The sequence below is a fragment of the Eucyclogobius newberryi genome, unplaced genomic scaffold (assembly GCF_026437365.1).
Source record: "Eucyclogobius newberryi isolate DKJ021-1_F unplaced genomic scaffold, fEucNew1.0.hap1 SCAF_3, whole genome shotgun sequence".
NCBI lineage: Eukaryota > Metazoa > Chordata > Actinopteri > Gobiiformes > Gobiidae > Eucyclogobius > Eucyclogobius newberryi.
Genome location: NW_027315945.1, coordinates 13,659,785 through 13,687,448, shown reverse-complemented (window position 1 = coordinate 13,687,448; position 27,664 = coordinate 13,659,785). Strand labels below are relative to the sequence as shown.

The window sequence follows — 27,664 nt, the reverse complement described above, 5'->3', positions numbered from 1 at the left end:
CGCATATGACTGAAAGGATTTTTTCTTTGCACTTTTCTCTTTTGTTTGTGATTTTATTAGTTTAGACAATCAGTTGGATTGATAATTTTTAATTTAGTTAATTTTATTGTATTTCTGTAATTTCTTTGTGATTTGAATGCATTTTTCCTGCTGTGTGAAGCACTTTGAATTGCCTTGTGCATGAAATGTGCTCTACAAATAAACTTGCCTTGCCTATAACACAGGATTAATTGGAAGATTATAGAATAAAGAGTGTCTTTGTAGTGTTACACTTTATGGTTTCTGTTGATCTACTGTCCGCAGTCAATCCAGTAGGTGGCGGTAAATAGAACTTTTCTGTTGGCTGCCAACTGCCTTTAAAAGTAACACAACAACAACGTCGGGATGTCTCCCATAGGCGTAATGTATTTTGACTTTTGTAGGTCAAAATACTTTGTGCCTACTTCTCACGGCCTTACGGAGCTAATATTCCTCTTGCGCTTGGGCCTAATGATAAATCCCCAGTATCCTCCTTATGCCAGTCCCTCTTGGCCTCAAGGTAGAAAAATCCACTGCCCTGGACCACAGTGCTTGATAGTTTTACACTCCACATAATTCTTTTCACTTTCAACTGGAAACAGCATTGTCCAATCTGCACGTAAAGATGTTGTATTTTTGAATTTGATCAACTAACGTTAGCTTTTAACTATTGTATAAAGAATTGTGCGCATTCAAATCAAATGTTTTTATTAACTTCCAAATTAGGAAAAATGTTTACTGTTGTTGTAGCAATCTCAAGCTCTGTTGAGACATTTTGTTGTTGTTGTTGTTGTTGTTGTGTTTCTTATAATTACGGTTGTCAGCCAACTGAAAAGGTGCATTTACCGCCACCCACTGTAGTTGTACGTCTTCAAAGTATGTTTTACACTATACCGTCAAAATAAGAGAGAGAAACAGAGGAGAGAATATATATACTTAATACTTATTAAATATTTATTATATATATATATATATATATATATAATCATATTAATATAGATTTGATATGAATTAAATAAGTAGTTGTTGTGTTGCTCTTAATGGCAGCCAACTGAAAAAGCATTTACCGCCACCTACTGTAGTTGTACATCTTCTGTGGTTGTACGTCCTCAAAGTATGTGTTTTACACTACACTGTGAAAAATAAAAAAATGAATAAAAAGAGAGACAGAGAAAGAGATTGAGAAAGATAGAGGGAAGAAAGATAGAGAGAGAAAGAGAGAGAAAAATAAGTCTTAAAAGCCCTACAACAGATACACAAGACTTGGGCTCGTTCTACATCAAGTTTCTTTAAGTTAGTTTCAGCTGAAGACATGTAAGCAATACAGCCATAATCAATAGTTCTTCTTCTTCTTCTTTGGTGTTTCATGGCAGTTGGTGCTATGCAATGGCAGAAGACTTGTGTTGTTGTTGTTGTTGTTTTATGGCGGTTGGCATCCAAGTGTTGCATTACCGCCAGACTTTATTCTTCAGACTTTGTGTAATGCATGGCCATATTCTTCTTCTTCTTCTTTGGTGTTGTATCTTCTTGGTATCCTAAAAACATACCTCTTCACCCAAGCCTATGACCTCCCCTACCCCTAGCCTCTTCTACCCCATTGCCTACTCTTCTACCCCCTGTTACATCCCCATCTTTTTCTCTCTACTTCTTCTGTCTTGTTCATTTTATCTGTATATTAATGTGTATTGTACGTGTTGTCCCCCCTGTCTGTAAATACCCCCCCTTTTTTATTATGTTCAGCGTCTTTGGGTCACTGAAAAGCGCTATATAAATAAAAGTTGTTATTATTATTATTATTATTATCCAATTGTTACATTACCGCCACCTACTGTAGTTGTACATCTTAGACGTTAGACTTTATTCTTCAGACTTCGCTCTTTAGACTTTGTTGTTGTTGTTGTTGTTGTTGTTGTTGTTGTTTTATGGCGGTTGGCATCCGAGTGTTGCATTACTGCCAGACTTTATTCCTTAGACTGTTGTTGCTGTTGTTATTGTTTTATGGCAGTCGACAGCCGAGTGTCGCATTACCGCCAGACTTTATTCCCCAGACTTTGTCGTAGTCCTAAAAGTTGTTCTTCCAGTGCTTTGACCTCCAGTGCTTTGACAAAGCCCAAGAGATCATGAGATGCCTTTGTCATTGTGGTGTATCAGCCATTTCGTTACCATCCACCCCCACATGCGCAGGGACCCAAATGAAGGAAACCCTCACATCCTTCCTGGACAGGGAGAGCATCAGACAGAAGATGCCATTCAACACATCCTGTCTGCAATCCGATTTCCCAGATTTAATGCTTTGCAATGCAGAAAGGCTGTCAGAGGCCACCACAATGCCGCAACACTGCAAAGCAGATTCCGCCCATTCCAATGCCAACCGTATCGCTATGAGTTCCGACGTGAAAACAGAAAGGCGATCTGTCAACCTCTTCTTGACCGCCAGCCACAGGTCAGGCACAAAATAAGCGGCGCCAGTACGCCCACTCTCAGGATCCCTAGACCCGTCGGTATAAATAAACACATCACCTGAGTGCTTATTGATGAGCGCTTGAACGGCAAACTGCGGTGCCCTCCCAGCGACTCCTCTAAGCTTGCCATGCAAGCTAACATCAACAGGAGCTGGGACAAACTTCCACGGAGCTATAGCAGACAAAGCCACCGACGGGCTCACACGCAGATCACCAACCCCCGCAAGCCGCGCCTTCGCATTTCCTACCTGGCTAAAAAACATACTTCCAGCCTCATTCTGCCCCCCATCAACCCTGAGAAAGTCCCTCACCGGGTGAGAGCTCGTGTGACCTTGCACATTCACCCAGTAAGCCAACAGAAGTTCTAGCCTCCGGAGCCGTAACGGCAATTCCCCCAACTCAACCTGCAACGCCGAGACAGGGGAGGTCCTAAAAGCCCTACAGCAGATGCGCAAGGCCTGGGCTTGCTCCACATCAAGCTTCTTTAAGTTAGTCTCAGCCGCAGACATGTAGGCTATACAGCCATAACCAATAGCCGCCCTCATGACGGCCCGATAAATACCCAGGAGCGACCTTCTGCTGGCCCCCCAGTCCTGGCCGGATAGACAACGAAGCAAGTTATTCACCCTTTTGCATTTACCACTGACCTCATCAATGTGCTGACGCCAACTAAGCCTCTCGTCAAAGGTGACCCCCAAGAACCTCACCTCCCTGACCTGTTCGAGCACCTGCCCATGCAGTCGAAGGGAGACGTCCCTATGCCCATTGAAGAAACAGATCACTTGAGACTTCCGTACGGACAGTTTAAACCCCCACTTCAGGGTCCACTGCTCCACCTGCTGTATTGCCCTTTGCAGTTTCGCCTCGTAAAACCGGAGATTCCTCCCTCTCACCCATAGAGCGCCATCATCAGCATAAAGGCTCCTCCCAACAGACCCATCCACGTCGTCAAAGATGTCCTTAATCATAACATTGAACAAGATAGGGCTACACACACTCCCCTGCGGGATCCCATTCTCTACCTCATAGACCCCAGAGTAAGCAGCGCCCACTCTGGTTTGAATACGCCGGCCAGACAGAAAGCTCCGGACCCAGTTAAACAGTTTACCCTTCACACCACACTTCCGCAGCTTAATGAGGAGCCCATCCTTCCAAACCATATCGTACGCCTTCTCCACATCAAAGAGCACCGCAATAACCTTTTCTTTCTGAGCCCTGGCCAGCTGGATATCAGATTCCAAACACAACACGGAATCCATGGTGTTCCTGCCCCTACGGAAACCACTCTGGTGCGCGGGAAGCAAACCCTGACTCTCCAAGAAGTAATCCAACCGCTCGGTAACCATGCGCTCCATCGTTTTCCCGAGCTGCGACGTCAAGGCAATCGGCCTGGCCTACCCGGCTTCAGAACCGGCACCACCGTAGACTGTTTCCACGCAGATGGAACACAACCTGAATCCCAAACACGGTTGAAAAGACCCAGGACTAGCCCAAGCGTGTCATCAGTCAAATGAGAGAGCATGTCATAGCACACCTCATCTTTACCCGGGGCTGTCTGTTTCGCCTTAGAAAGTGCTCTCCTTAGCTCAAACAAACTAAACGGAAGGTCAAGGTCATCTTGAGGCTGGTGCCCAATCAGCTCAGAATTCTGGGCCAAAGTACTCTCCCTGTAGTGCCTTTCCGCAGGTGAGAGATTGTCAGAGCTGTGCACCGACACAAAGGTGCTGGCCAACAGTTCAGCTTTGTCAACGTCGCTGACTGCTTCAACACCATTCTGTATTAGGACCGGGGTCCCGTGACGGCGCTCAACCCCATGCATCCGCTTAATCATCCCCCAAACATCCCCGAGACGCGTTTCTCTCCCAATTTTGGAACAGTACCGCCTCCAACAGGCACTCTTGGCCGTTCTTACAGTTTTCCGCACAACAGCGCGGGCCCTCTTGTCACTTTGCTCTTCTGTACAGTGGCAAATAATGATGATGATGATGATGATGATGTCATTAAGTAACAACATTTTGCCACACTAAGAGGTAGGAAAAATTGCAAATTTGACAACAAATCCCCCAAAAAATGCAAGACCGAGGAATACCGAAAGTGACATCAAGAATCGAATGAAGATTAGCTATAAAAAGAACTTTGAATGACAAAAATCTGACAAAAAATGCAATCTGTGAAACATGCCGAAAAATGGGAGTTGCTATAATAGTGACATTCTTAGACTTGGTGTTGTTTTATGGCGGTTGGCATCCAATTGTTGCATTACCGCCAGACTTTATTCCTCAGACTTTTCGTAGTCCTCAGACTGTCGTAGTCCGTAAAAGTACTCCTTCCATTGCTTTGGTGTTACAAAGCCCATGAGGTCATGATATGTCTTTGTGACTAGAATAGTTGTTGTTGTTTCAGAGACCAACCGGCTTTATCTGAGGAATAAAGTCTGGCGGTAATGCAACACTCGGATGCCAACCGCCATAAAACAACAACAACAGCTAACAAACTGTTCTGAGGACGCAAGGACGTGAGGAGACCTTGCTCAACACCCGGTCTGGAGAGACGGGAGATGGTGGAGGAGAGTGGATCGGTGGTCGAAGACGTTCTGGACGGCGTGGAGGAGCAGCCTTTTCTGGCTGCACGTGCCCGGAAACGTAAAAAGTCCCTTAGCTCGTCCGAGGGTTCTGGGAATGAGCAGCAGGATGAGGCTGAAGCTATTGATATCCGGGGTGAGAGCAGAGACTGTAAGGTGATCATAAAGCTTGCACAGGATAGTGCATCCTTTAAGGAGTGGAATTCAGTGGCATTGTCAGAGAGCCTAACTGTAGCTGTGGGAGTGATCAAGAGTGCAAGTGTCCTTAGAGATGGCTCGCTGCTGGTCGTGTGCAAGGACGCGGCTCAGCAACGGAAGGCGATTGGAACTAAACGTCTGGGTGGAAAGGACATTCTTGTGTCTGATGCTGAAAGAAACACGGTCAGAGGAGTTATCGTAGGTGTCCCACGGCGACGTCTGTGGATGAAGTTAAGGAGAATTTGACTGGAGTTACGGTGGTGGACGCTAGGCGTTTGAAGGTGACCCGGTTTGGGGTACGATGTGACAGCTTGTCGGTAATGGTAACACTTGAAGGGAGGTGCCTGCCTAGTAAGGTGTTCATTGGGTACATGTGCTATAGCGTCAGGCCATATGTTCCACCGGCCCTGCGTTGCTTTAAGTGCCAGCGCTTTGGGCATATTGCAGCGGTCTGCAGAGGGAGGCAAAGATGTGGTAAATGTGCAGGAGATCATGAGTATGGGAAGTGTGACGTGGGAGCAAAACTGAAGTGCTGTAACTGTGGGGGAGAACATAGCTCTGCCTACGGGGGATGCAGGTTTAGCAAAAGAGCTGCTGAGGTGCATAAAATAAAGGTCTCTCAAGGTATATCCTATGCAGATGCAGTCAAGAAAGTTTCAAGTAACGAGTTTAGAGTAAATACAGAGAGAGGAGCCAGCGCTGCTCCCAGACAGGGCGAAATGAGGAAGGCCAGCGTGGCTCCCAAGAAGTGTGAAGGTTTCAAGAGTGGAGGTCCCAAGTGTGCAGGTTCCAGAATTAATGAGAATACCCTGGTTGTGGATAGAGAGGATTTTGTACTCTTTATGGTGGATGTTGTAAACTGTGCTGCTCAGACTCAAAGCAGAACTGAAAGGATCAGGATCATTGCTAAAGCTGCAGGGAGATTCCTTGGAACAAAGGAGCTTGATTGGGCAGATATAGAAAACAGGCTAAAGGCGCTAAATGGGAGTCGGAGTGATGGGGGTCTGCTTGTGGGGAGTCAGAGTGATCAGAGTGACGAGATGGGGGTGGGGGTGGTCTCCTGTCCTCGTCCAGTCTCGTAGACGCACGGCTACCAAGCGGCGACATCAGTGGAAATATTAAAGCCTATAGAATGAAACCTAAAGAATAAAGCTGTACGGTGGAAGCACCGAACGTCAAAGAAGGAGAGGAAGATGAAGAAGAGTCTCCCTGGAATAAAGCCGGTTGTTGTTGTTGTTGTTGTTGTTTTATGGCGGTTGGCATCCAATTGTTGCATTACCGCCAGACTTTATTCCTCAGACTTTTCGTAGTTGTTGTTGTTGTTGTTTTATGGCGGTTGGCATCCGAGTGTTGCATTACCGCCAGACTTTATTCCTTAGACTGTTGTTGCTATTGTTATCCGCCAGACTTTGTTCCTTATCCAAGTGTTGGTTGGTCTCTGAAACAACAACAACTATTCTAGTCACAAAGACATATCATGACCTCATGGGCTTTGTAACACCAAAGCAATGGAAGGAGTACTTTTACGGACTACGACAGTCTGAGGACTACGAAAAGTCTGAGGAATAAAGTCTGGCGGTAATGCAACAATTGGATGCCAACCGCCATAAAACAACAACAACAACAACAACAACAACAACAACAACAACAACAACAACAACAACAACAACAACAACTATTCTAGTCACAAAGACATATCATGACCTCATGGGCTTTGTAACACCAAAGCAATGGAAGGAGTTCTTTTACGGACTACGACAGAGTCTGAGGACTACGACAAAGTCTGAGGAATAAAGTCTGGCGGTAATGCAACAATTGGATGCCAACCGCCATAAAACAACAACAACAACAACAACAACAACAACAACAACAACAACAACCGGCTTTATTCCAGGGAGACTCTTCTTCATCTTCCTCTCCTTCTTTGACGTTCGGTGCTTCCACCGTACAGCTTTATTCTTTAGGCTTCATTCTATAGGCTTTAATATTTCCACTGATGTCGCCGCTTGGTAGCCGTGCGTCTACGAGACTGGACGAGGACAGGAGACCACCCCCACCCCCATCTCGTCACTCTGATCACTCTGACTCCCCAAAAGCAGACCCCCATCACTCCGACTCCCATTTAGCGCCTTTAGCCTGTTTTCTATATCTGCCCAATCAAGCTCCTTTGTTCCAAGGAATCTCCCTGCAGCTTTAGCAATGATCCTGATCCTTTCAGTTCTGCTTTGAGTCTGAGCAGCACAGTTTACAACATCCACCATAAAGAGTACAAAATCCTCTCTATCCACAACCAGGGTATTCTCATTAATTCTGGAACCTGCACACTTGGGACCTCCACTCTTGAAACCTTCACACTTCTTGGGAGCCACGCTGGCCTTTCTCATTTCGCCCTGGCTGGGAGCAGCGCTGGCTCCTCTCTCTGTATTTACTCTAAACTCGTTACTTGAAACTTTCTTGACTGCATCTGCATAGGATATACCTTGAGAGACCTTTATTTTATGCACCTCAGCAGCTCTTTTGCTAAACCTGCATCCCCGTAGGCAGAGCTATGTTCTTCCCCACAGTTACAGCACTTCAGTTTTGCTCCCACGTCACACTTCCCATACTCGTGATCTCCTGCACATTTACCACATCTTTGCCTCCCTCTACAGACCGCTGCAATTTGCCCAAAGCGCTGGCACTTAAAGCAACGCAGGGGCGGTGGAACATATGGCCTAACGTCATGGCACATGAACCCAATGAACACCTTACTAGGCAGGCACCTCCCTTCAAGTGTTACCATTACCGACAAGCTGTCACATCTTACCCCAGACTGGGTCACCTTCAACCGCCTAGCGTCCACCACCGTAGCTCCAGTCAAATTCTCCTTAACTTCATCCACAGACGTCGCCGTAGGGACACCTACGATAACTCCTCTGACCATGTTTCTTTCAGCATCAGACACAAGAATGTCCTTTCCACCCAGACGTTTAGTTCCAATCGCCTTCCGTTGCTGAGCCGCGTCCTTGCACACGACCAGCAGCGAGCCATCTCTAAGGACACTCGCACTCTTGATCACTCCCACAGCTACAGTTAGGCTCTTTGATAATGCCACTGAATTCCACTCCTTAAAGGATGCACTATCCTGTGCAAGCTTTATGATCACCTTACAGTCTCTGCTCTCACCCCGGATATCAATAGCTTCAGCTTCATCCTGCTGCTCATTCCCAGAACCCTCGGACGAGCTAAGGGACTTTTTACGTTTCCGGGCACGTGCAGCCAGAAAAGGCTGCTCCTCCACGCCATCCAGAACGTCTTCGACCACCGATCCACTCTCCTCTGCCATCTCCCGTCTCTCCAGACCGGAGACTAGCTCATCTTATCTTATCTTCTTCTTCTTCTTCTTCTTCTTCTTTGGTATTTTATCGAAAGCCCACGAGGTCATGGGACGTCTTTGTCGTTTTATCCTTAGACTTTATCCTTCCCACTTTCAACTCTTTACTTCTTCTAAACTTCATTCTTTAGACTTCGAGCCCCCCCCTTCATTTCTTCTTCTTCTTTGGCGTTCTTCTTCTATGGTGTTTTATGGCAGCTGGTAGCCAAGTGTTACGTTACGGTCGGCACTAGATCATAAGTTCATAACTCACGGAAGTGACAAATTCCAGTATGCCGGCGTCTGACGGAAGAACTTCACACTTCTAAACGACGGAAAACTTGAACTGAAAGTAAGTCAGATTTGATGGCGGACGCAAACAACAACAACGAAGACTCACAGTCAGGCAACTCCTATTCTGATTGATGATGAAGATGTAGATGCTGTTTATTTGTCTGAAATGTGATTCTGTTGCATTTAATTTCAATGGCAGGCCTTATGTATATAAGGCCTGCTTCAGTTCTCAGGCCTTTTTCATTGTTTATGTATGTATATGTAACTTCAGTTCTCATTAGTTATGATTTTAAATTGTGCCTTGATAATCTACCATTTTAGATTATTCATTAAGACCCTAGACAAATCACAAATGTTAGCAAATCAGCTCGTGTCACCAAGAACCTTCTCACTTTTCTCAATGAATGGTGATTTTATAACAATAAAAACAGGAGAGCATTGTTCAATGATTGTAACTATTAAATTAAGTCGGCCTTTTTAAAAGTACATCATCTTGGTTCATTTTACTTTTATTAGCCAATACTAATCTACTCAGTCTCGACTACACTTGAAACTGTCTGTTGTAGCCTAGTCTAGTTGTAAAAAGTGAAGACTAATCTACTCAGTCTCGTTTTGTAATTAATCTCGGGTAAACATCAATATAAAACTCATAATCATTGGGGATTCAATTGTTGCTTTACATCAAAATCCTGGTTGTTGACTTCCATCGCCGCCATATTGGAATTTGTCACTTCATAACTGGAATTGTTGTTGTTGTTGTTTTATGGCGGTTGGCATCCGAGTGTTGCATTACCGCCAGACTTTATTCCTCAGACTTTGTCGTAGTCCTTAAAAAGTACTTCTTCCATTGCTTCGGTGCGACCGGTGAGGTCATGAGATGTCTTTGTTGTTGTATCCTTTAGAGTCCGACCGGCTTTATTCCTTTCTTCCTCTCCTTCTTTGACGTTTGGTGCTTCCACTGTCCAGCTTTACTCTTTATGCTTCATTCTTTAGGCTTTGATATTTCCATTGAGGTCGTTGCTTGGTAGCCGTGCATCTGCGTAAATGGAGGACTCTCTCAGTGAGGAGCAGGGCGGGGGGGTTGCAGATATCGGGGATGTGAGTTCAGAGTGTAAGGTGTTCATAAAGCTCGCGCAGGATAATGTGTCCTTTAAGGGGTGGGATCCGATGGCGTTGACAAGGAGCCTAACTGTAGCTGTGGGAGTGGTCAAGCATGCGAGTGTCCTTAGGGATGGCTCGCTGCTGGTCGTGTGCAAGGACGTGGCTCAGCAAAGGAAGGCGATTGAAGCTAAACGTCTGGGTGGGAAGGACATTCTTGTGTCTGATGCTGTAAGAGGCACGGTCAGGGGAGTTATCATAGGCGTCCCTACGACGACATCTGTGGATGACATAAAGGAGAATTTGACTGGAGCTAAGGTGGTGGATGCTAGGCGGTTGAAGATGACCCGGGATCGGGTAAGGTGTGACAGCCTGTCGATAATGATAAGATTTGAAGGTGAGATCCTGCCTCGTGTGGTGTGCGTTGGGTACATGCGCTATGGCGTACGCCCATATGTTCCGCCGCCCCTGCGTTGCTTCAAGTGCCAGCGCTTTGGGCATATTGCAGCGGTCTGTTGAGGGAAGCAGAGGTGTGGTAAATGTGCAGGAGACCACGAGTATGGGAAGTGTGACGAAGGAGCAAAACTCAAGTGCTGTAACTGGGGGGGAGAGCATAGCTCTGCCTACGGGGGATGCGTGTTCAGCAAGAGGGCTGCTGAGGTGCAAAAAGTTAGAGCCTCTCAAGTCATATCCTACGCGGATGCGGTCAAGAAGGTGTCTGTTAGTCAGGTGTCAGGATGCGGTGCGGGCTGCCAGTGCTGCTGGTGACTTAGGCGACAGGGGAGGGGGCAGCGTTGCCCACGGCCAGGGGGAGGTCCCCACTGGGATCCCTGTGAGTGTGGCTTCCACGGGCAGAGGCCCTGTGGGTGCGGAGGATGTACTGGTTGTGAAGAGGAAAGATTTCTTCCTCTTTGTGTTGGAAGTGATTAACTGTACTGGTCAAACCGAGAGGAAATCCGAAAAGACTAGGATCATCGCTAAGGATGCAGGGAAGTACTTTGGAGCTGGGGGTCCCGAGTGGGCGGAGATAGAGGATGCGCTGCGGGAAGGCACCCTGCCCCATTCTGGCAGTCGGAGTGGGGGGGCTCCCGATGCGCCGTCAGGTTCCGGGGGCTCATAATGGCGGTGGTTGTCTTGCAATGGAATGCGCGTAGTCTTCGTGCTAATGGCCAGGAATTTAAGCATTTTGTCTCTACCTTGTTGAACAAGCCTCACGTTATGTGCGTGCAGGAGACTTGGTTACAACCTAGGTGGGTTTTGGGGTTACAAGGGTATGTGTGTGTTAGGAATGATAGGGAGCAGGGTAGAGGCGGAGGTGTGGCTGTGTTTGTCCGAGATGACCTAAATTACGTTGTTGTCAGTGTGAGTAAAGCGCCGGAGGCTCTGGCGGTGAGGGTCTGGCTGGGTGGTGAAGCTGTTACTGTGGTTAACCTTTATAATCCGTGTGGTGAGTTAACGTTAGAGTCTTTACATCGGTAAGGATGTTCGGGGAACGGCCATGTGGTGTGGGGATTTTAATGCGCATAGTGCTTTATGGGGAGGTAGTGGTACCGATAGGAATGGGCAGGTGGTAGAGGGTTTTATCAATCAAAGAGAGTTGGTTTGTCTGAATGATGGGAGTGGGACCCGCTATGATATGGGGACCGGTACGGAAAGTGCAATAGATCTTACGCTTGTGTCCAAGGAGTTGGCTGGTGTTTGTAGTTGGGAGGTTCTTGGTAATCTTTCTTTTGGTAGCGATCACTATCTAGTCCGCATCGAGATTGGCTTTGGGAGCTGTGTGGTCAGGGGGACAAAGATCCAGAGGTGGCAGTTGGCAAGGGCGAACTGGGGGGCTTTCCTAAGGAAAGCTGATGATGGTTCTAGGGTTCTGCAGGAAGGAGGATTGACTCAGGTGGATGATCTCAATAGTGCAATTGTCTCGCTCATCACGCAGTCAGCGGTAGGCACGATTCCTAAGAGTGGTGGTGGTGGACATAGGAAGCGGGTGCCGTGGTGGAATGAAGCATGTGGTAATGCTATTAGGGCAAGAAATGCGGCGTTTCGCCGGCTAAGGGTTACCCACACCGAGGGTGCCCTCATTGACAACAAGAGGGCCCGCGCTGTTGTGCGGAAAACTGTAAGAACGGCCAAGAGTGCCTGTTGGAGGCGGTATTGTTCCAAAATTGGGAGAGAAACGCGTCTCGGGAATGTTTGGGGGATGATTAAGCGGATGCATGGAGTTGAGCGCTGTCACGGGACCCCGGTCCTAATACAGAATGGTGTTGAAGCAGTCAGCGACGTTGACAAAGCTGAACTGTTGGCCAGCACCTTTGTGTCGGTGCACAGCTCTAACAATCTCTCACCTGCGGAAAGGCACTACAGGGAGTGTACTTTGGCCCAGAATTCTGAGCTGATTGGGCACCAGCCTTCGACTCAAGATGACCTTGACCTTCCGTTTAGTTTGTTTGAGCTAAGGAGAGCACTTTCTAAGGCGAAACAGACAGCCCCGGGTAAAGATGAGGTGTGCTATGACATGCTCTCTCATTTGACTGATGACACGCTTGGGCTAGTCCTGGGTCTTTTCAACCGTGTTTGGGATTCAGGTTGTGTTCCATCTGCGTGGAAACAGTCTACGGTGGTGCCGGTTCTGAAGCCGGGTAGGCCAGCGTCTGACCCTTCAAGTTATAGGCCGATTGCCTTGACGTCGCAGCTCGGGAAAACGATGGAGCGCATGGTTACCGAGCGGTTGGATTACTTCTTGGAGAGTCAGGGTTTGCTTCCCGCACACCAGAGTGGTTTCCGTAGGGGCAGGAACACCATGGATTCCGTGTTGTGTTTGGAATCTGATATCCAGCTGGCCAGGGCTCAGAAAGAAAAGGTTATTGCGGTGCTCTTTGATGTGGAGAAGGCGTACGATATGGTTTGGAAGGATGGGCTCCTCATTAAGCTGCGGAAGTGTGGTGTGAAGGGTAAACTGTTTAACTGGGTCCGGAGCTTTCTGTCTGGCCGGCGTATTCAAACCAGAGTGGGCGCTGCTTACTCTGTGGTCTATGAGGTAGAGAATGGGATCCCGCAGGGGAGTGTGTGCAGCCCTATCTTGTTCAATGTTATGATTAAGGACATCTTTGACGACGTGGATGGGTCTGTTGGGAGGAGCCTTTATGCTGATGATGGCGCTCTTTGGGTGAGAGGGAGAAATCTCCGGTTTTACGAGGCGAAACTGCAAAGGGCAATACAGCAGGTGGAGCAGTGGACCCTGAAGTGGGGGTTTAAACTGTCCGTGTGATCTGTTTCTTCAATGGGCATAGGGACGTCTCCCTTCGACTGCATGGGCAGGTACTCGAACAGGTCAGGGAGGTGAGGTTCTTGGGGGTCACCTTTGACGAGAGGCTTAGTTGGCGTCAGCACATTGATGAGGTCAGTGGTAAATGCAAAAGGGTGAATAACTTGCTTCGTTGTCTATCCGGCCAGGACTGGGGGGCCAGCAGAAGGTCGCTCCTGGGTATTTATCGGGCCGTCATGAGGGCGGCTATTGATTATGGCTGTATAGCCTACATGTCTGCGGCTGAGACTAACTTAAAGAAGCTTGATGTGGAGCAAGCCCAGGCCTTGCGCATCTGCTGTAGGGCTTTTAGGACCTCCCCTGTCTCGGCGCTGCAGGTTGAGTTGGGGGAATTGCCGTTACGGCTCCGGAGGCTAGAACTTCTGTTGGCTTACTGGGTGAATGTGCAAGGTCATACGAGCTCTCACCCGGTGAGGGACTTTCTCAGGGTTGATGGGGGGCAGAATGAGGCTGGCAGTATGGTTTTTAGCCAGGTAGGAAATGCGAAGGCGCGGCTTGCGGGGGTTGGTGATCTGCGTGTGAGCCCGTCGGTGGCTTTGTCTGCTATAGCTCCGTGGAAGTTTGTCCCGGCTCCTGTTGATGTTAGCTTGCATGGCAAGCTTAGAGGAGTCGCTGGGAGGGCACCGCAGTTTGCCGTTCAAGCGCTCATCGATAGGCACTCAGATGATGTGTTTATTTATACCGACGGGTCTAGAGATCCTGAGAGTGGGCGTACTGGCGCTGCTTATTTTGTGCCTGACCTGGGGCTGGTGGTCAAGAAGAGGTTGACAGATCGCCTTTCTGTTTTCACGTCGGAACTCATAGCGATACGGTTGGCATTGGAATGGGCGGAATCTGCTTTACAGTGTTGCGGCATTGTGGTGGCCTCTGACAGCCTTTCTGCATTGCAAAGCATTAAATCTGGGAAATCGGATTGCAGACAGGATGTGTTGAATGGCATCTTCTGTCTGATGCTCTCCCTGTCCAGGAAGGATGTGAGGGTTTCCTTCATTTGGGTCCCTGCGCATGTGGGGGTGGATGGTAACGAAATGGCTGATACACTGGCTAAACGTTCCCTTAGGCGGCCATCAATTGATGTGGCGGTTGAGTTAAGGCGGTTGAGTTGAGTTAAGCCTCTCCTTGAACCGACACCTTAACGTGGTGGAGGGGTTTGAGTGCCCGAATGATCCCGGGAGCTATGTTGTCGGGGGCTTCATGCCCCTGGTAGGGTCTCCCAAGGCAAACAGGTCCTAGGTGACGGGTCAGACAAAGATCGGTTCAGAAGCCCCCTATGATGACAACACGAACAAGGCAGTTTACGTCGCCCGGATCGGCGTCACCGGGGCCCCATCCTGGAGCCAGGCCTGGGATGGGTGCTCCATGGCGAGCGCCTGGTGGCCGGGTCTTACCCCACGGGGCCCGGCCGGGCACAGCCCGAAAGAGCAACGTGGGGCCGCCCTCCCATGGGCCACCACCCGCAGGAGGATCCATAAGGGGCCGGTGCAGAGAGATCTGGGCGGCAGTCGACGGCAGGGGCCTCGGCGACCAGATCTCCGGACACAGAGACTAACTCTGGGGACATGGAATGTCACCTCGCTGGGGGGGAAAGAGCCTGAGCTTGTGCGGGAGGTTGAGCGATACCGACTAGATATAGTCGGCCTCACCTCCACGCACAGTTTGGGCTCTGGAACCCATCTCCTCTAGAGGAGCTGGACGCTCCACTTCTCTGGTGTTGCCCGCGGGGAGAGGCGGCGGGCTGGTGTGGGCTTGCTGATAGCCCCTCAGCTCAGCCGCCACGTGTTGGAGTTTACCCCGGTGAACGAGAGGGTCGCGTCCCTCCGCCTTCGGGTGGGGGACAGGTCTCTCACTGTTGTGGCGGCCTACGGGCCGAACAGCAGTGCAGAGTACCCGGCCTTCTTGGAGTCCTTGGGAGGGGTACTGGACAGTGCACCGACCGGGGACTCCGTTGTTCTACTGGGGGACTTAAACGCCCACGTGGGCAATGACAGTGACACCTGGAGAGGGGTGATCGGGAAGAACGGCTTCCCCGATCTGAACCCGAGCGGTGTTCAGTTATTGGACTTCTGTGCTAGCCACGGATTGTCCATAACGAACACCATGTTCAAGCACAAGGGTGTCCATCAGTGCACATGGCACCAGGACACCCTAGGCCGGAGGTCAATGATCGACTTTGTTGTCGTGTCATCAGACCTCCGGCCGCGTGTCTTGGACACTCGGGTGAAGAGAGGGGCAGAGTTGTCAACCGATCACCACCTGGTGGTGAGTTGGATCCGCTGGCGGAGGAGGAAGCCGGACAGACTTGGCAGACCCAAGCGCATTGTGAGGGTCTGTTGGGAACGTCTAGTGGGGACATTGAGTCTGAGTGGACCATGTTCTCCGCCTCCATTGTTGATGCGGCTGCTCGGAGCTGTGGTCGCAAGGTCTCCGGTGCCTGTCGTGGCGGCAACCCCCGAACCCGGTGGTGGACACCGGAAGTAAGGGATGCCGTCAGACTGAAGAAGGAGGCCTATCAGGCCACTCTGTCTTGTGGGTCTCCGGAGGTCATCGACAGGTATCGGCAGGCCAAGCGAGCCGTGGCTCGCGCTGTCGCAGAGGCAAAAACCCGGGCCTGGGAGGAGTTCGGGGAGGCCATGGAGGAGGACTATCGGTCTGCACCAAAGAAATTCTGGCAAACCGTCCGGCGCCTCAGGAGGGGGAAGCAGTGCCTAACCAACACCGTTTACGGTGCGGGTGGAGGCCTGCTGACCTCGACTGGGGATGTCGTCGGACGGTGGAAGGAATACTTTGAGGATCTCCTTAATCCCTCAGTCACGTCTTCCGAAGAGGAAGTAGAGACCGGGGACTCGGAGGCTGGCTCATCCAACACCCAAGCTGCAGTCACTGAGGTTGTTTGCAAACTCCTCGTTTTCAGGGCTCCGGGGGTGGATGAGATCCGCCCTGAGTACCTAAAGTATCTGGATGTTGTAGGTCTTGGTTGACACGTCTCTGCAACATTGCGTGGCGGTTGGGGACCGTGCCTCTGGACTGGCAGACCGGGGTGGTGGTCCCTCTGTTCAAGAAGGGGGACCGGAGGGTGTGTTCCAACTACAGAGGGATCACACTCCTCAGCCTCCCGGGTAAGGTCTATTCCAAGGTACTGGAGATGAGAATCCGACCGATAGTCGAACCTCGGATTCAGGAGGAGCAGAGTGGTTTTCGTCCCGGTCGTGGAACACTGGACCAGCTCTATACCCTCCATCGGGTGGGTATAGAGCTGGTCGAGGGTTCATGGGAGTTTGCCCAACCAGTTCACATGTGCTTTGTGGATCTGGAGAAGGCTTTCGACCGTGTCCCTCAGGGTGTCCTTTGGGGGGTGCTCCGGGAGTACGGGGTCCGGGGCCCTTTGCTCAGGGCTGTCCGGTCCCTGTATGACCGGAGCAGGAGCTGTGTTCGCATTGCCGGCAGTAAGTCAGACCTGTTCCCAGTGCATGTTGGACTCCGCCAGGGCTGCCCTTTGTCACCGGTTCTGTTCATAATTTTTATGGACAGAATTTCTAGGCGCAGTCAGGGGTCGGAGGGTGTCCGGTTTGGGGACCACAGGATCTCATCTCTGCTGTTTGCAGACGATGTTGTCCTGATGGCTCCATCAAACCCGGACCTGCAACATGCACTGGGACGGTTTGCAGCCGAGTGTGAAGCGGCTGGGATGAGAATCAGCACCTCCAAATCCGAGGCCATGGTTCTCGACCGGAAAAAGGTGGCTTGCCCTCTCCAGGTGGGTGGGGTGTCCTTGCCCCAAGTGGAGGAGTTCAAGTATCTCGGGGTCTTGTTCACGAGTGAGGGAAGGATGGAGCGTGAGATCGACAGGCGGATCGGTGCAGTGGCTGCCGTGATGCAGTCGCTGCATCGGACTGTTGTGGTGAAGAGGGAGCTGAGCCGAAAGGCAAAGCTCTCTATTTACCGGTCGGTCTACGTTCCTACCCTCACCTATGGTCATGAGCTTTGGGTAGTGACCGAAAGAACAAGATCGCGGATACAAGCGGTCGAAATGAGTTTCCTCCGCCGTGTGGCTGGGCGCTCCCTTAGAGATAAGGTGAGGAGCTCGGAGTAGAGCCGCTGCTCCTCCACGTCGAGAGGAGCCAGCTGAGGTGGCTCGGGCCCCGGGGAAGACCCAGGACGCGCTGGAGAGACTATGTCTCTTGGCTGGCCTGGGAACGCCTCAGGATCCCCCCCGGAGGAGTTAGAGGAAGTGTCTGGGGAGGAGGAAGTCTGGGAGTCCCTGCTCAGACTGCTGCCCCCGCGACCCGGCCCCGGATAAAGCGGCAGAAGATGGATGGATGGATGGTTGAGTTAAGCAAATCTGAAATCAAGCCCGTTATCAAGAGTCATGTGGTCGGCCTTTGGCAGGAATTTTGGAGCCACTGTGTTACTGGACGGCATCTCTATCACATACAGGGTAGTGTGGGTCCTTGCGGGTCTATGGGCAGGAACGCAGGGGAGGAAAGGGCCTTCGCCCGCATGAGGATTGGCCATACTGGACTCAATTGGTCACTGAGTAGGATAGGCAAACATCCGACCGGTCTGTGTGGTTACTGTCGGGTGCCAGAGACTGTCGAGCATGTGCTGACTTGCTGTGAGGCTTATGATAGGGAAAGGGCCGGGTTGGCCTTGTAGTTTCGGAATAATGGGCAGGAGTTCAATCTGCGGAACGTTCTGGCGATCCAGTCACAGGGTTTGTGTCAGGCTGTGGTTGCTTACTTATGTAGCACAGGGCTGGGTAAACGTTTATAGAGGTGGGGGGTGTTGGAGTCTGAGCCGAGGATGAGGAGCAAGAGGATGTTCTAACGCGCTTTGACTTCATGGCCCTAGAAACGCCAAAGTGATGGAAGAAGGACTTCAAAAGGATAAAACGACAAAGACGTCCCATGACCTCATGGGCTTTGTAAAACAACAAAGACGTCCCATGACCTCATGGGCTTTGTACTTCCAAAGCACCGAACTTCAGAGAGGGAGAGGAAGATGAAGAAGAGTCCCCCCTGGAATAAAGCCGGTTGGTCTCTGAAACAACAACTATTCTAGTCACAAAGACATATCATGACCTCATGGGCTTTGTAACACCAAAAGCAATGGAAGGAGTACTTGTTGTTGTTGTTGTTGTTGTTTTATGGCGGTTGGCATCCAAGTGTTGCATTACCGCCAGACTTTATTCCTCAGACTTTGTCGTAGTCCTCAGACTCTGTCGTAGTCCGTAAAAGTACTCCTTCCATTGCTTTGGTGTTACAAAGCCCATGAGGTCATGATATGTCTTTGTGACCGGCTTTATTCCAGGGAGACTCTTCTTCATCTTCCTCTCCTTCCCTGACGCTCGGTGCCTCCACCGCACAGCTTCATTCTTCAGGCCTCACTCTATAGGCTTCAATATGTCCACTGATGTCGCCGCTTGGCAGCCGCGCGTCCACGAGACTGGGCGAGGACAGGAGACCACCCCCACCCCCATCTCCGTTGTTGTTGTTGTTGTTTTATGGCGGTTGGCATCCAAGTGTTGCATTACCGCCAGACTTTATTCCTCAGACTTTGTCGTAGTCCTCAGACTCTGTCGTAGTCCGTAAAAGAACTCCTTCCATTGCTTTGGTGTTACAAAGCCCATGAGGTCATGATATGTCTTTGTGACTAAATTACGGACTCCGACAGAGTCTGAGGACTACGAAAAGTCTGAGGAATAAAGTCTGGCGGTAATGCAACACTCGGATGCCAACCGCCATTAAACAACAACAACAACAACATCTCATGACCTCTTGGGCTTTGTCAAAGCACTGGAAGTCAAAGCACTGGAAGAGGAACTTTTAGGACTATGACAAAGTCTGGGGAATAAAGTCTGGCGGTAATGCGACACTCGGCTGTCGACTGCCATAAAACAATAACAACAGCAACAACAGTCTAAGGAATAAAGTCTGGCGGTAATGCAACACTTGGATGCCAACCGCCATAAAACAACAACAACAACATCTACGAGACTGGGCGAGGACAGGAGACCACCCCCACCCCTATCTCGTCACTCTGATCACTCTAAATCCCCAAAAGCAGACCCCCATCACTCCGATTTCCATTTAGCGCCTTTAGCCTGTTTTCTATATCTGCCCAATTAAGCTCCTTTGTTCCAAGGAATCTTCCTGCAGCTTTAGCAATGATCCTGATCCTTTCAGTTCTGCTTTGAGTCTGAGCAGCACAGTTTATAACATCCACCATAAAGAGCACAAAATCCTCTCTATCCACAACCAGGGTATTCTCATTAATTCTGGAACCCGCACACTTGGGTCCTCCACACTTGAAACCTTCACACTTCTTGGGAGCCACGCTGGCTTCCCTCACTTCTCCCTGGCTAGGAGCAGTGCTGGCTCCTCTCTCTGTATTCACTCTAACCTCGTTACTTGAAACTTTCTTGACTGCATCCGCATAGGAAATACCTTGAGAGACCTTAATTTTCTGCACCTCAGCAGCTCTTTTGCTAAACCTGGATCCCCCGTTGGCAGAGCTATGTTCTTCCCCACAGTTACAGCACTTCAGTATTGCTCCTTCGTCACACTTCCCGTACTCGTGATCTCCTGCACATTTACCCCATCTTTGCTTCCCTCTACAGACCGCTGCAATTTGCCCAAAGCCTTGGCACTTAAAGCAACGCAGGGGCGGTAGAACATATGGCCTAACGCCATAGCACATGAACCCAATGAACACCTTACTAGGCAGGCACCTCCCTTCAAGCGGAATTCGTCACTTCCGTGAGTTATGAGCTTATGATCTAGTGCCGACCCTTACATTACCGCCAGACTTCAGACTTGATTCTTTAGACCCATCCCCCCCTTTCAGACTTTATTCCCCCCTCCCTTAAAACACATACTTTGAAGACGTGCAACTTGCATAGCAACCAGTCAGGAATCAGTGTCATAAAAGCCAAGCTTCTAAAACATCACTTTAACTTTAATTACCCTCATCTTCTCTCTCTTTCTCCCTCTTTTTTTCAACAGTGTAGCATAAAATGCATACTTTGAAGACGTACAACTACAGTAGGTAGCGGTAAATGCACCTTTTCAGTTCACTGCCTTCCACCATTAAAAGAAACACAGCAACAACAACTACATTAAGTCCTCTCATTCACAAGTTGAGTTCATTTGACTTCAGTCGAGTGTGTTCACCTGACGTGAAGTCTGCTTCAATTGTTTTTTCTGCTTTTGTGAGCAGCAGTTCAAATCAAGGCTTTTCACCGACCAAGAAACAATTTTCTTTGGACATTGACCAGGTTTGTAGAAAAAGATTCAGTTAAATGAAATGTTTCGACACTCATTCTAGTGTCATTCTCAATCTGCGAATCAAGACCGGGAACTCCGATATTTATCCTACTCTGAGTAGGCCCTGTCCACCGGATGGGACCTCTTGTTAAAAGGGTGTTTTTGGTTTCACTAGAAACTAACCCTCTTTGTTTACTATCAAACTAGCCTCTTTGTTTACTATCAGCCCTTTAATGGACTATCAGCCTTCTATCTCAACCAGCCTCTACCTCTCCAGTCGTTTTTCATTGTATTGTATTGGTGCTTATACACCCTCAGTACAAGCCGTTGTTTGCCCCCAAATAGCATGCTACTGTGCATTGGCTCTGCAAATGAACACATCTCTCCCCAGCCTCTTTATACCCAAAAAAACTTGATAATTTTGATGCCCCAGTCTTGAAGATAATTGTCACCAAATTTAAAGTTGGTTGGGCTAATGCCCTAAGAGGACTTTGTAAAATTATGTTGCACATTTCCAAGATTAGGCTATTTTCCCATTGGTATATCATGAGAATGTTTCTGTCATTGCTATGGCTAAGCCGTACGAAATATGACATCGGCCCCTGGAGTTTTTGGATCGAGATGGCGAAATAGAATTTTGTGCTCAACGATATTGTTTGTAGGCCATGCTAAAGGCAAAATAAGTTGGATTCTGGAAATGTTTTGTCGCGTGTACACTGTAAATTGTATCATAAACATTTTGATAACTTTTGATGCAGCACTCTTCAAGATGATTTTCCCCAAATTTACGCCCAAAGAGGAGATCGTAAAAGTGTGAAGTGGAAATTTAAGAGATTTTTAACTTCTTTAACTTGTTACTCCCTATTGGGATAACAATGCATGTTTCTCTCATCATTACGGCTACGCCATAAAGAATATGGCATGGATCCAATTGGCTTTTTTGATCCGAATGCAAAATAGAATTTAGTGCAAAAGTCTCAGAAAATTTGCTATTTCTTTCTCTACAGGGGGTGCTTTCAAGCACTGATTCAAATTTGGTCAAAAGAGTAGTTTTGCACAAATGGGCGTCATTTTTAAATGTTCTAAATTTCAAAATTCAACATACAACTTTGCATCTATGCATATTAAAAACAATTGGATAACTTTAGATGCCCTTGTCCAGATGATCTACACCAATTTTGAGGTCAGTGGGCCAAAACGCCCTAGGAATTAATTAAAATTTGATGTGAGCGAAATTGCTGACACTTTAAATTTCCAATTCAAGATGGCGGCCATACGATTAGTCAAGGCGTGGCCACAAAATCTATTTTTGTACACACAAGTGAAGTCACGCTTTCCTATGTCATAGTGTGTGCTAGTCAGTTACCAGGGACCCAGTTAGTTTTGAGTGGGCTCCGCCTACTGTGTCATTGGACAGTAATAATGTTCAAATTTTGCAATACTTGTTTATATGCGCGTAACATGCAAGAGTTAGGGGAATGCATTAATAAGCGATTTAGCGTTCATTTTGTGCACACTTGTTTCGCACTTTCACATTTATTTGTGATGATAACGTTCTTTGTCCCCACTATTATGGTAATTAGTTTGCATGGGTGGAAGAGTGCGTTAGTGTGTGTGTTTAAAGCGGTTTCATGTGCACTTTTGCACTGGTGCTTCACATGGCCTTACTGAACTAATAGGCCTCTTGCCAGCTTGTGGCAATCGGGCCTAATCATAATCCAATGTGAAAACACTGTTTCACATCTTTTAAATATACAGTTTTGGCATAGTATGGGTCCCTGGTCACTGACGGGCACTTCTGTGCTGTTTACTGACAAGTATATAGCCTGACATTGCTTTATATCTTCTTTTTAAACAGTTTATTTAGCATCTATACTTCTTATGTTGAGGCCATGATCCCGCCTCCAGACTCACTGCTCAAGTATGACAACCCTGTGCTGGTCAGCAGGAGATCAGGGGCCAAGTCTCCAAAGGTGAACAAACTGGGAACAATGGGAACAATGGGTTCATATAACTTTAACTAATGTTACTGCAATGGTTCATGTCATATTTCTCTTAACTCAACAAACCTAAAATGTTAGATCAGAAAATGAAAAGTGTAAATCAAAACATATTTTTCTTTCCAGAGTTTTAAAGTCAATCCCCAGCAGTCTCCAGAAACCAGCCCCGTGCCGCCTCTTCCCAAACCACAACCAGGACCATCCAAACAACAATCTGAGGAGCTCCTCAATTGTATTCTTCCTCCCAGGTGGTAAATTATACAACAAGGAAATAAACATAGTGACTATAGACCCTTTAATGCTCTGTCAGAAGAATGTTAACACTGTTAACAATTGACAGAAGGTAAAATCAAGTAACAGTAAGACCATAAAATACTAATTGTGTACTTCTAACGTGGGGTGAACATTTCTGTATGTATTTGTCCAGTGAATACTCAAAATCAAGATTTTTCCCAAATCAAAAATGTTTAATGTCAATCATAATCTCCTCAATTAAAGGGTTATTTTACACGGTGAGGCTTTAAATAAACACATAATATAAAATACTATTGTAATTGTCTTTAACCCGGGCTCTGACATCACTCACATGTAGTGAGTGTGTCGGAGTGGATTTCATTTGCCAAACCCAACTTTATTTATCATATTTTGTGATATTCTGTGTTAATTCAGGAATGGAAGCACTTTTGTGCTTCCATTCCTGAATTTAGACTTTATTTGTGTAAAAACTTTTAAGACTTATTTTTGTGTTTAAATTTTCTCCCACAGAGAATGGGAGGAGGGAACTAAACTATGGATCCAGAATGTGTCCAGTGCCCCCAGTACAAGAACTGAGGTGATCCAGCTGAGTGAAGAACTGGACATTAAATTAAAACGAAGAAAGGCCAGACTGACCGGCATCTGCCCAGTGCGCCGCGAACTCTTCTCACAGTGCTTTGGTGAGAAATGAGGCCTACATGTTTCCAACTTGTGTGTTATACAGTGTTTGTTTCACCTACATGGGCTTGGACATCTGAAACATCTTAACCATGATTTAGAAACTAAATATGATTAGCATTTTGGCAGAAACTGTAAATTCTACACCTCAGTTTTGTGACATTGTGTGAACCCAATTTACATCTGGTGTTGTTCAGATGAGCTGATCAGACAAGTGACCATCCACTGTGCCGAGAGGGGTCTGCTGCTGTTGAGGCTGCGGGATGAAATAGAGGTGACTATCACAGCGTACCAGACTATATATGAGACCAGCGTGGCGTTTGGCATGAGGAAAGCTCTGCAGTCAGAAAACGGAAAGTCCGAGATGGAGGAAAAGGTAAGTTGTGTTATTTACGAGGTAACAACAGTAGTTTTGTTTGTTTTGAACTCAGCAAGTTTATTTGTAGGGCACAATTTGTACACAAGGCACACAACGGGATAACAATGTATTAAAATACAAAAATAGCGTGCTGCCCAGTGGTCGAGTGGTTAAGGCACAGCACACAAGTGCAGCACGAGTTTAATTCCTGATAATTTACTGCGTGTTCTCTCATACCCCATTAAAAAATAAACCTGACCTCTCCTGTCCCATCAAGCCTACTGGCCAGAAAATCTTCCAAAATTGAAAATGATACAGAAATCACAAACAGTTTAAGACAAGAGTGCAAATTAAATAATTTCAGTCATATGCACGATCAAAACATTTTATTTATCTCTCGTTTTGAACATTGTCAGAAGATTTTAGATTCATAAAACTGAAACACAGATTCCCCATGTTTAGTCCTGACCCAAGATGTACTTTGGTGCTAGGCCATCGAGAGACTTGTGCACAAGCAGAGCTGCTTTAAAGTCTATTCTCTGAGCCACAGGAGCCAGTGCAGAGACCTGAGAACAGGACTAATGTGATCATACTTCCTGGTTCTGGTCAGGACCCGAGCAGCAGCGTTCTGGATGTACTGCAGCTGTTTTACAACTCGTTTGGAGAGACCAGTGAGCAGGCCGTTACAGTAGTCTAATCTACTGGAGACAAACGCATGGATAAGTCTCTCTAAATCTGGTTTTGACAGTATATTTTTGATTTTGGCAATGTTTTTTAGATGGTAAAAAGCTGCTGATGTTATTGATTTGACGTGGCAATTAAAGTTCAAGTCTGAGTCCATTATTACCCCCAGATTTCTAACATGAATTGTAGGTTTTAGAGCGAGACTCTGGAGGTGACCGCTAGCACTTTCTCTTTGTTAATGGGGCCAAAGACGATGATTTCAGTCTGAGTTCAGCCGGAGAAGGTTGTTTTGCAGCCACACACTGATCTGTTGGATGCAGTTACAGTGTGAATCCACTGGTCCAAAAAAAAGTGGCAGATTAGAGGTGGGCCAGTCCTAAAGACTGCTCTTCTTTAGGAGAGGCTTTATGACCGCAGTTTTCAAAGACATTGGGAATGTTCCAGGTTGAAGCGACATGTTAACTATGTGAGTGAATGGTGCTAACAAACTGTTCAGCACAGACTTTAGAAATCTGGTGGGTAACACATCGAGGCAGCATGTAGATGAACTCAGACTGGTGATGATCTCATGGACAGTTTTGTCAGTTACAGGTGCAAAGTGAGTTGGTGTACATGCACAACTTTTCTTTGTACATGTATTTTTTTAACCTGGAGCTTTGACTTGCGCCATTTCCGTTCGGCCCTGCGGCACTCCCTTTTCTGTGCCCCGACCGAATCATCATTTCTCCATGGCGCCTTCTGCTTATTTTTAACTATTTTAACCTTCATAGGGGCAATGGTGTCTAGAACATTCAAAACACTAGATGTAACAGAGTTCAACAAATCATTCACATTAGAACATGAGACATTTTCAAAGTTTATCATTTCCATAAACAGTGCACCTGTGCCATCACTTACGTGTCTCCTCTGAACAGCTGCAGGACCAGCCGGTGGTTTGGGAAAAACAGACAGGTCAAAGAAGACACAGAAATGTTCAGACAGAGCAACATCGACCACATTGACATTTGAAATATTACTGTAACCCCTTTTGAAATGAGAAGATCCAGAGTGTACCCTCTGCTGTGGGTGGGGCCACTCACATGATGAGTAAGACAAAGGTGTCAAGGACAACATTAAGCTCTTTAGCGTTTCTATCACAAATATTATCAACATGAACATTGAAATCACCTGTAATGACCAAACCATCAAGGTCTGTTTATATGACTGAAAGTATCTCAGTAATCATCTATAAAAAATTGGCAGGGCTGGAGAGGCTTACATAAAACAATTTTAGCTCAATTTTAAAGGATAAATATTCAAATGATGAAAACACCACAAAAGACAACTTGTGGGTAACTATTTGATCTCTGTACAGACACCTCTACCCTTTTTGTTTTCTCGTGTTTCAGATTCAATATTAAAGTTGGGTGGAGCAGATTCTATTAGAACTACATTTCCAGTGTTTTTGTCAAGTCTATGTTTCAGTTAGAAACATACATCAAGATTATAAGAAGAAATACAACCATTAATTAAGAATGATTTGTTACATAAGGATCTGACATTTAGCACAGCAAGTTTCAGACTAGTTTCAGTGGGTTTCAGTGACTACAGAAATAGCGCTGATGTAACACAGGGTCCCGGCTTGGTTTGATTTTTAACTTTAAGTCCCAGCAATTGGGATGAGGCTGATTAAAATCTGTCCTATCAATCTGCAAATCACCACAAGAGAAGGCAAGTCTGAAAAGCTTGGTTGACTTATCTTAGAGGGGGTGAATATCACTTTTTTTTAGTATACCGATGACAATATTATGTCAACCCAACAGAAATGTGTTAAAACCTGTCCTTAAACGTATTAGTTGAGGTTAATTTTCAAACAAGTGTGAAATGTCTGTGAAATTAATAGTGCAGAAACCAGCTCTTTTGTAGCTATGTTTTTACCATAAATTATACATTCTGTATATCATCAAAACAACAGTCACACTATTATATCCAAATTTCAATATATTGCCCAGCTCTGCTTACAAGCCATAGATTTAGTTATTTTTTTTTACAGTGTTATTTCTAATAGTTGTCTACAATAAATTTAACTAAATTTAAGGTAACAAAAAGGGTAAATATTATTGACAAAAATGTTCAGACAATATTTTAACAATGAGTAATTAGGACTGTGCCAAAATTTGCCTAAAAATAAAATAAATGTCTTAGTTGAGGCTGAAATATCACACAAAAGTTGAATGAACCCTGAAATTATCATGCACAAAAACGTTGAAATATATCATTTTAAAATAGCCTCGTTTGTGAGATTTCACTTGCTATTTCTGTCTCATTTTGATCATTTTAACTCCCACTTGTAGTTCCAAATCTGCCTTAAAACACGGAAACATCGCCATGGAAACGTCAAAAGCGTCACAAAATGTAACACTGTTGAGTTTCCAGCAGAGTGCGATGTCCCTCTTTCATGTTCAGCTGTGTTTTTACTGCATTATCCTCTCAGATTGCTGCCCTGAAAAATGAGAAGCAAGAGTTAATCAAGCAGCTAAACGAGCAGAAGGCCAAATGTGAAGCAGTAGAGAAGAGAGAAGACAAGAGGAGACGGGTGGAGGAGAAGAAGCACTCAGATGAGATCCAGTTTCTGAAAAGGGCAAACGAACAGCTCAAGGTACTTCTTAAATCATCTGTCAGGTTTTAGTCAAATAATTTCAATTTAATTACCATTTTCTTTTTTTTTCAGGACCAGCTGGAAGAAATAGTTACATCTAAGTTGTCAGCGTGATCCATCATTCGTCCAGGAGTGTTCCATTGTCGAAAAAGATTGAATTGTAGTCGATGAGTCTGGGCAGTTTTTCTAAAAGCAGTGTCTAGATCACTCTCAACCGACAGATGCGAGTGGAAAAAAGACGTTTCGACTCTCGACAATCTGCGGACATAAGTCTGAGTTCAGAGTTCAGACACTTGTAGAGCCGAAGATGGAGAATGACTCTTTGATGAGAGTCGAAACGTCTTTTTCTAATAAGTGTCCAGATGAAGCTGAATACTTATCTTTTTTTTAAACTATTTATTGTTTTTTTAAATACACAGCAACAAAAATCACTTAACGCAAACTAACCTATATAAAGAATT

At 46.8% G+C, this 27,664-nt stretch overlaps 2 protein-coding genes across 2 annotated transcripts in view; one reads left to right on the top strand and one right to left on the bottom strand.

Moving 5' to 3' along the window:
* Nucleotides 1-27,664, bottom strand: part of gnl2 (G protein nucleolar 2) — a 43,780-nt gene that overhangs the window by 6,481 nt on the left and 9,635 nt on the right. The gene's annotated exons all lie outside the window — the stretch shown is intronic.
* LOC140374061 (axonemal dynein light intermediate polypeptide 1-like) lies at nucleotides 22,443-27,344 on the top strand. The gene is made up of 6 exons (XM_072460841.1): nucleotides 22,443-22,563; nucleotides 22,717-22,838; nucleotides 23,356-23,525; nucleotides 23,721-23,899; nucleotides 27,039-27,203; nucleotides 27,276-27,344. Exons 1-6 carry the CDS (start codon nucleotides 22,483-22,485, stop codon nucleotides 27,315-27,317), a joined length of 759 nt encoding a protein of 252 aa, XP_072316942.1. The 5' UTR covers nucleotides 22,443-22,482; the 3' UTR covers nucleotides 27,318-27,344.

Coding starts and splice junctions, on each gene's coding strand:
- LOC140374061 (XM_072460841.1), top strand. CDS start 22,483: ATGATCCCGCCTCCAGACTCACTGCTCAAGTATGACAACCCTGTGCTG. Junction 22,564..22,716: donor CAGGGGCCAAGTCTCCAAAG/GTGAACAAACTG, acceptor TTTTCTTTCCAG/AGTTTTAAAGTCAATCCCCA. Junction 27,204..27,275: donor GGGCAAACGAACAGCTCAAG/GTACTTCTTAAA, acceptor TTTTTTTTTCAG/GACCAGCTGGAAGAAATAGT.